The 9116-nt window shown below is 43.7% G+C and overlaps 1 protein-coding gene across 2 annotated transcripts in view; it reads right to left on the bottom strand.

Moving 5' to 3' along the window:
- The window catches only part of fam78ab (family with sequence similarity 78 member Ab), a 12040-nt gene extending 2930 nt beyond the window's left edge, over window positions 1-9110 (bottom strand). Inside the window, exons 1-3 of one of the 2 annotated variants that reach the window (XR_014531778.1) lie at window positions 7141-9106; window positions 3526-3575; window positions 1-1335 (exon numbers count right to left, since the gene is read on the bottom strand). The exon at window positions 1-1335 is cut by the window's left edge and continues 1035 nt beyond it. Coding sequence is in view for 1 of the 2 variants with exons in the window: in XM_083531362.1 (XP_083387488.1) it covers window positions 810-1335; window positions 7141-7502 (888 nt within the window). In the remaining variant the exon portion in view is untranslated. Of the gene's footprint in view, window positions 1336-3525; window positions 3576-7140 lie in introns of both variants that reach the window. The other variant, XM_083531362.1, reaches the window with a different exon arrangement.
- Between the last annotated feature and the right edge of the window lie 6 nt (window positions 9111-9116).

Raw genomic sequence — 9116 nt, 5'->3', positions numbered from 1 at the left:
TTGGACTTCTGATCATAAGGTTGTGAGTTCAATCCCAGCACCAGCAAATATCTGGCAGATCGAGGTCTCGGTTATATAAACCCTACATGGCTATGAGGAAGGCTACTCATTCTGTGTGTGTGTGTGTGTGTGTGTGTGTGTGTGTGTGTGTGTGTGTGTGTGTGTGTGTGTGTGTAATGTCATGTTCACTCATTTCGCTTCCTTGAGATTAACGTGATGTTCTGCATGATGTTCTGTGTTCTGTACCCGTGTCCCTCTGCGCTGCTGTGATGAAATTTCCTTCCAGTCTAAAGAAAATGAATAGAGACAAAAAAAAATACAAATATCCCAAACTGTCTCCTGAAGTGATTCCGAGTTATCCGTATAAACCTGCTGTGCTTTTAAAAAAAAAGACTTTCGCACTTTAAATGAAATGTAATAAGTAAATGAAATGAAGAGGCTCTTCAGGGGGGGAAGAGTTGGGCAGGAGACGGGGGGGGCGATCAGGCTTTGTTGCATTTTTGTTTAAGGCTGGAGTTTTTTTTTTTCTTTCAAAAGTAGAAAGCGATGTAAACGTAAGGCAGCATGGATTAAATGTGTTCAATGTCGTATAAAAGTCTGAAAGCACAAAAAAACTGCGCCGTTGTAGTGAACACACCCCGATAAATAAATACAAATGGTATCTTCCAGTGCAAAACACACTGAAAAGCTGTTTATGGTTTTGTTGTTGTTTTTGTGCGGTGATTTTGTTGAGCACAGTGATTCCGACTCATTTCATAAGACAAGCGTCGCTCTGCTCCTCGTTCCTTCAAAACATTCTCTCTGTATGGTCAGTATTTAGGAGGAATGACCACTACTGGATCCCCAGTCCTGGGCCTCCACATTAGGACCTGTGCGTCGTTGGCGTTGGGTTTGACCATGGCGTTGGACGGAATCGGTTCGTTTTTCCCCAGCAGCTGCGGCGGTTCCTGAGCGATGGGTTCCAGGAGCTTGGCTCTCTTCCCGAGTGGTTTGTCCGGATCTACCTCGATGTGCAGTCGCATGCGCCAGCGCACCGTCTGCAGCACCACCGTCTCTCCTGACGCCTGGTTGACGGCCACCAGCCACGTGGTGAAACTCTGGTCCCTCCAGATGTTGCTCAGCATGGGCACATTGCTCTCGCTTACCGGAACGCCCCACGTCACGCTCGGGTAGAAGTTATCGTTCATGCTGACCGTGAATTTGCTCTCTTTCTTAGTAGGACCTATGACAGTACAAGTCTCCGTGGTGTTCCCGTACCAGGGGTAGTTCACGCCATCCGAGTCGCTGATGGCTTGGATTTTACCGTCGCGGAGATCTGGAAGCTCCCAGCTCGACCTGTGGGGGTGGAAGGGCAGAGACAAGGTCATGATGTAGGTGACCACATGTAGAGAAGAATTTTCTGGACTGTTTATGAAGCCCTGAAGATCAAGGCAACAGAAAAACGAATGACTCTGAGGTTCTCCGAGTCGCATTAATCCTTGAAGGGAGCAGCAGAGCAGAGCAGAATTCCTCAAAAGCCACCAGACACGTCTTTATATTTAGCTGCTCAGGGTCGAGTTAAAGGAGACGTAAAGGCGGGCATTGCCTTTATTTCTGTCTCGGGGTTAGAGGTGAAAGAGAGAGAGAATGATACAGTGAGTATCTCTTCTAAGCGCTCATGATCTTCTGGCTCAGATTTATAAACCCTGTAACAATAGAGTTTTATCCAGGAACTTCCAGGAAAAACCTGGATTTAAGGTGAACCAGATCATCTTAATATTAAAGAGATAAACAAATCAGGACATTTCGATTGATAGCTGACAGTTTTTTTCTCTTTCGCGAGTAACGTAACCATTCTGAGTTGACGCTTTACTTCCTGTTTGAAGTTTCGCAATGCCGAGGTTAGTGTCGTTCAAAGTGTTATAATCACCAAAGGAGACAGAAACGCTTTTTTTTATTGATACACTGAACCAGACGATCACGTGACCGAGGCTTTAGTAATCGGCTCACGTGTGCAGTGTGAGAACTTTCACTCAAAGCACTGCATAAAAATCTAGTACAAATTTTCTCATCCGAATATCAACGCCTCCTAGTTTTACACATCCCTTAATGCCAATGGTGCAGGCGATCATGATATGAAGCTTGTAACCGCACCCCCCAAACAACCCCAGACAAAAATCCATAACTTAGTTTTTCCGGGTAGCCTAATTTTTTGTTCGATTTACCCAACAATCATATGCATGTGCATAATCTAATGTTTTATATCATAATCATAATAAAATCTCCACAATAACACTGCTAGTGGCGTTTTCTGTTACAGACCCCCGTTAAGGAAATATTATGTGGCTCTCACAGAAAAACGTTTGGGGACCCCTGAATCAGAGGAAAGAGTCTTCCTTTAATTTAGAGATGTGACGTTTTCTCCGTTTCCTACACAAATTCTACTTAGAAACCTCTTTAATAAAGTCCTACATAAAAGTTGAAAGCGTCTCTGCAGTTGGATTTAAAAAAATATATATAAAAATCCAGACTGACACCGGAGTCGATTCCATTGACTGCAGGAAAACGTGACCTTTCTGACAAACCTCCTGGATCAGCAAAAGTGTGTGTGTGTGTGTGTGTGTGTGTGTGTGTGTGTGTGTGTGTATGTGTGTGTGTGTGTATGTGTGTGTGTGTGTGTGTGTGTGTGTGTGTGTGTGTGTGTGTGTGTGTGTGTGTGTGTGTGTGTTATTTTTACTAAAGAGGTTAATTTAACGCCCATCTGATGCTTATCCTGTACTTTTTGAGTCACACACACCTACACCTGGCTTCTTTTTTTTAAAACCTGCTACGATACTGGTTTAGTGTAGCTTAGGTCTTGTGTGGTACAAAGTATTGGCACCCTTTCTGCATCTTTCAGTCAAAAAACACAGCAGTGAGTAGTAAGTGGTTACTAGTGGTCACTGCACTCACACCAGTGACCACTAGTAACCACTTACACACGTGTGTGTGTGTGTGTGTGTGTGTGTGTGTGTGTGTGTGTGTGTGTGTGTGTGTGTGTGTGGGTGGGTGTTAGTCATTGTGTGGTGTTGTGAAATTCTTTGTTGAACTTTTGGTACACACTACACATCTATATACGCCTTTATTTATATAAATATGAATATATAAAGTCAGGTGTCCCAATAGTCCTGAAAAACACCAGATGTTTCCACTCATTTGTTGTTCCTCAAACTGTTACTACAAACTTTGAGGCACACAATTGTATATTAGATGCTGTAGCATAAAATCTTCCCTTCACTTAAACTAGGAGACCCAAACCTGTTCCAGCATGACAATGTCACCTCCATAAAGATCTGCTTTGCCTGGATTTGGAGTGGAAGATCTCATGCTATAGAGCTCCAAACCCTATTTGAACAGCATTGGGATGAATGTGAATGCTGACTGCACCCAAGGAACCTCCTCACCTACTAAATCACTACCTGACTTTAGCTGACTGAATCTCCACGAAATTCTAGTGGAGAAGAGTGAAGCTTATTACATAGCAATCTTAGGGTCAAGTGTCCTCACAAACTTTTGATGAATTGCAGCGTAACAGATCGCATGGCCAACAGCCGGTTCTGCAAAGAAAAACAAGAGGAACTGCTCAATAAAATGAGATGGTTGATGCTGTTGATGCTGAACAAAGTTAAATTAAGAAAAAAAAGAACTTCTGGCCCAGATCTTTTTTTGGTCTTGACCACTTCCAGTTCAACTGTGAATATATGGAGCACTAAGCACACAGATATGGTGAGTGCTTACGGTTGGTGCTTTGCACACAGCAACAGATGAGGTGCATCTCTACACCTACGAACTGATTAAAGTGTGTAGTTTCATGAATGCAAAAAAACCCCCACCACTTCCTGTCTCAGGCTGGGGTGAGACGCTGTCACATGCACTAAGCGTTTCTTTATCGTATTACTGAGAAACGAAAGCGCTGCTCTGTAGAACAAGGGGAAGTATCGCTTTCTCTCATGCTGCTTGCTCTGCATCTAACAGAAGATCTGATGCTGAAGAGCGAGATCGATCACATGAGGCGACGGGATGAGACGTTAATAATCAGGTCGCAGAGTTTGACCTTCTTTTGCAGCTGTGGAAAAAGTAAAACGAGACGATGGAGAGTGAGAGAGACCTACAGAAAGGCAAAGCAAAAAAAATTTCATTGTAGACTTCCTCTAATGATGTGTGTAATCATCCAATGTCACAAACCCTACAATGTTTCAGAAGAACATCACTTCCTGCTTTTAATTTGTAGCCAAACTGCACTTATGGCTCTGGAGTGGAGCAGCGAATTTTGCATCTAAAGTATGTGGAAAAAGGCTGATAGCAAATTCCTGTAAATGTGTCAAGCCTTCGTGTGATGCAGCGAAAAATATGAGGAGAAGCGTGTTTGCCTTCACGTGACTCCAATTAGCGGGTGTAAGCATGACAGTAAAAAGCTTGTTGTTTGTGCGACGAAGAAATTCAGGAGAAAAATGAATGAAACGTTGCGGACGTCAGTGAGTAGAAGAGTTTTACGAGTAAACACGGCTAGCAGATAGCGACTGTAACGCCTAGCAACGCGATTAGCATGATATCTCACATGACGTGATTTCTACGTTTACGTTAATGGTGCATCGGTGAAGTTTGCTTCCCATCTTCATCCGTCGAGGTGAAAGGTGTTTGTGAAAAAGCGCATTGTTCAGCAATGTTTCTAGGCAAACTACCCGGTCACCTAGGGCACAACCAGCTGGGGGCGCCAGTAAGCACCCCCTCCGCCGCCGCCACCCACACACTCACGCATTTCAATTATTTACCTGTTTTACTGCTGAAGTTTAATATACTCCATATATATATATATTTAAATTCTGACAATTTTGCAATGATGATTAAATGTGTTTAACCTTTTTTATGGAAGGTTGCGAATTATTTGTACAGTGTCGGGGCGGAGCATTGTGGTGAAAGGGTGGAGTCATTGTGGTGGAAGGGCGGAGCATTGTGGTGGAAGGGCGGAGTCATTAGGGTGCCATAGAGTGCCAAAAAAGCTAGAAACTGTAGTAACTGTATCAGCCTAACGAATCGATTCTAGAATTGGATTTTTTTTTACAGCTCTTTAATAATTTGTTGCATTAAAGGCAATTGATTGTAATATTCAGATTTTTTGAGAAGCAGTGCTGTCAGGGACATCATTCTGAGAACCATAGCTTTTCTTTTTTCCGATTGTGAAAGATGTTTGACGACACTGCACCGGTTACTGTTTTTTTATTTATTACATTTACATAATTTGCATTTAATAAACATCGCAGCTGCGGAACGTGAACTCCTCTCTCCCGAAAATGTCAAAATATTTCAGCTCTACCTTCAACTATTCAAAGCGCTGACCCTGGAGACCCCTTCCAAGCAGTTGCTATGGAAACGAGCAGCATCTCTGCAGTCAAAGCCAATGGTATAGACGGTAAATCGAAATCTTCTGACCAATTAGAATCCAGAGTAGCAAAATTGACACTAACAGTGAAGCTGTGCAAGATCTCATCAGCTCCAGGATGTTTCAGGTATTAAACTGATTATGAATAATTCAAACTCAAGTATGTTACAAATTAATAAAATATTCCACTCAACCATTTATTTTCCAAGAATTAAAAGCTCAATTAGAAACTTCCTTTAAACGCCCGCAGAGCCGCTCGCCGCCTGAAGACATCTTATGACACACTAAAGGCTTCTTTTTTCTTTTTTTTTTTTTTAGAAAATAGGTCGTTCTGTGGTTTCTACAACAGGAAGTAGGCCATGAGAAACCGTTGCAGGATCTGGGCTACAAAACGTTTCAGCCAAAGTTCATATTCAATACAGCTAACGGCTGAATTCAGCAGGAGGTTTATACAATCATCCTCAACCACACCGCTTTCATTTTTTTTTACACTACACGATTCTACCTTCTTCTGGGTCGCCTTCGGAACCACAGAGAAGCTTGGAGTGAGTGCGTGTGCTCTATAAGCAGAAGAGCAGCTTTGATTGTAGTGTTTCTTTAAATTCACATACGAATGTTTTGGGGGTAAAGACCTTAGAGTTTCTATAGGAACAGGAACGCGTATAATTGGGTTTTTGTACATTTATGGAAGGCGTCTTCAGATTTAGCGATTTGTAGAAGTTTTACATCACAATCACCAGGTCATGACCTTGTACAGGTCCTACAAACTTATTAAACACATTAATGATAAAGCATTTTGTATTTTCTCTGATACACACACACACACACACACACACACCAACGAGTCCCCATAAACACTATTTTTAAAACAAGACTAGTCGGTGGTCTACAACTGACCCTGGAGACCCTGGACTAGCGGACAGAAGATTTCACAATGTCTCCGGTTCCTGGTTAATGCGTGATAGACTGATCAAGGAACGTACGTTTATAGCTGCTACAACAGGAATCTCGGTTTACGGATGACATGACTATTAAACATTTTTAAAGCGTGTCTTATTGTAACAGGCGATGTGGCACCGGAGGAAAGTAGTGGACTTCAAGCCGGGATAACAGGAACTCCAGCTTCCAGCTCGTGCATTGTGTCACTCGTGTGTGACATTTGTTACGAACACGTCATGTTTGTTCACGTGGACGTCATCAGTGTGATTTTTATTTTTTTCAGAGTAACATCAAGACGAATAACGCTAGCGGTTTGATCAGGACATATATAATGTCCCTATGAAAAGAAGGACGTGTGTGTCTGATGCTCTGCAGTGGCTAAGCTGCATTGGTGGAAAAAAAAAAATTTTCTGGCTAAATCCGACAATCTTTCTGTGGAAAACATTTATACCTTAATACGTGTGGCCCAGTGGTTACAAAAATACAAGCTGATGATAAACCGCACGCCTTCTTGTGGGTAACTCCAGCCATCAGTCTTGCCGCTGCGCTTATCTTGGTGACCCAAACTCAAAAACACGTCTTATCTATGTAAAAAAAAAAAAAAAAACGCACGTGACTCAGTGGCGATAAGAATTGTGTGTGTAAATATCGCGATATATTGTCGAATCGAATATCGGAACGTACCTAGGATCATTCCGTATATGTGAAGACAGCTAGGGAGGGTTGTGACGTCATAAACTCCGATAAGAATCTATTCCCAAGTATAGAATCCCAACATGGCAACCCGGTCCCCAGACACTTACATGCCCTCGACTCCGTATCGGTTGTAGAACTCCATGTGGTTGCACGCCTGGATCCAGCCCACCGTCCACGTCTCCTTTGCGGCCACCGGGGGCACGAGGAGGCGCGCGGCGGCGCGGAAGTGCGGCGTCCGGTAGCGCAGCACCACGCTGGAGGACTCGTCGATGCTGGTGGGGTTCGGGTCGATGGAGGTGGTCACCTCGAGCACGGCGACGCTCTCGCGGAAACTCTTCGGCTTGCACCTGAGGCTCTGGATGCAGCCCATAGCGTTGATCAGCAGCGGCAGGAGCACGAGCGACGACGAGGTCCACCACCACCACCACCACCGGCGACGTCCCGGAGCGTGCACGAGACCCGGACGCATGCACCCGATATTGCATCCGTGTTTTATTTATTATATTTTATTTTACGCGTCTTGATCGCATCCTCGTGCAGGGGAGATCAGACGCTCCATCCCTGTCATCTCACTGCATTGGGGGGAAAAAGAAAGAAAATCCACAGCGGTGAAGCGTGGAGGAGAAAAAAAAATATCCTCCTTAAGACTTCTTTTCCTCCTCTTCTTTATATCCTTTTATCGGATGTCAGAGTGCGCACGCGAGGTCTTCATGAGGTCTATCTTCAGACATCGACCTCTTCTGTCTCGGTCGCACGCGCGTGCTTCGTCTCCCAAGCTCAGTTCTTATACACTACAAAAGCTCATCATCATCATCATCATCATTGTTCCTCTTGCAGAAAAAAAGAAAAACGCGCTCAACCTTTGGAGCGTTATGTCCTTTCAATGACGCGTCATGAGCCTCCTGTGAACCCGTGAGAAGTTCTGAGAAGTTTGTGAGTGCGGTACTGAAGCATTGCGGGTGCGCGCGCCTCCGTCACGTCAACACCCCCCCCCCCCCAAAAACACACACACACACACACACACACACACACACACACACACACACACACACACACACACACACTCACACACACACCCTTGAAAAAAAACAAGGTTGTGATGAAGCTCCTGCTGAAGTGCGCAAAAGTGCGAACGAAGATCAGTGATGAAGTTCATGAAGCGACCAAGAAGGTGTTCAGAAGCATTAGAGTCGCTCGATTACGCACCCTAATGGTGCCGCTTCAGTTAAACACGTGAAATTATTGGAAATAAATTCAATAAGAATAAAAAACATCAACATTTGTGACGCGTCTTAATGAGCTGAAAAACGCGCAGAAAAGAATCTGGAATCTGACTGTTTTTTATGAAACTCTTTCACGCCTGTAGAAAAAATGCGTTTAAATTCTTTTGTCCAGTAAAATAAATAATTTGTGGGGAAAATTTCGAAAATGCCGCTTATTTCCCAATTTCAGAATTCCAAAGAACTTCCGCCTCCAGACACAGAGCCGAAAATAAACGAGATGATATACAATTATATAAACATTAAATATGTGTATAATAGTTTTATTAAGCACGTCCCACATTTATATCTCTTTATTATTGCGTGTGAAAGTTTTGGCACCCTGTGTTACTCCCCCTGCGTTCCGGGTTTTATTTCTGCTACTGCTGGTGTGTGTCATCCTGCAGTCGTCATTATGGTGAACAAAACACAACACACACACACACACACACACACACACACACACACACACACACACACACACACACACACACACACAGAGCAGAAAAAAGCATCTGGTCTCTTTATGTCAAGTGCTCTTGAAAAACGTCACTTGTCCTCAAAAGAAGAGCATTGTGGGTGATGTAGTTGCACATCACGTCGGTCGTTTGTCAGGTCAGTGAGCAGAAGATAAGAACACAAACTTGTGGCCTCCAAGTTAAAAAGCAGAAAAGTTATTTTATCTGGAACGCGTCATATCAGAACTCAGTACTCAGAATGCCGAAGAATCCTAAATAGTTTGCAGTACAATAGAGACTGGAATCTATCCTGGGAACACTCACCCAGGACACCATGCCTGCACACACACACACACACACACACAC

This window comes from Silurus aristotelis (assembly GCF_946808225.1).
Source record: "Silurus aristotelis genome assembly, chromosome: 26".
NCBI lineage: Eukaryota > Metazoa > Chordata > Actinopteri > Siluriformes > Siluridae > Silurus > Silurus aristotelis.
This window is presented reverse-complemented; position numbering and strand designations above follow the sequence as displayed.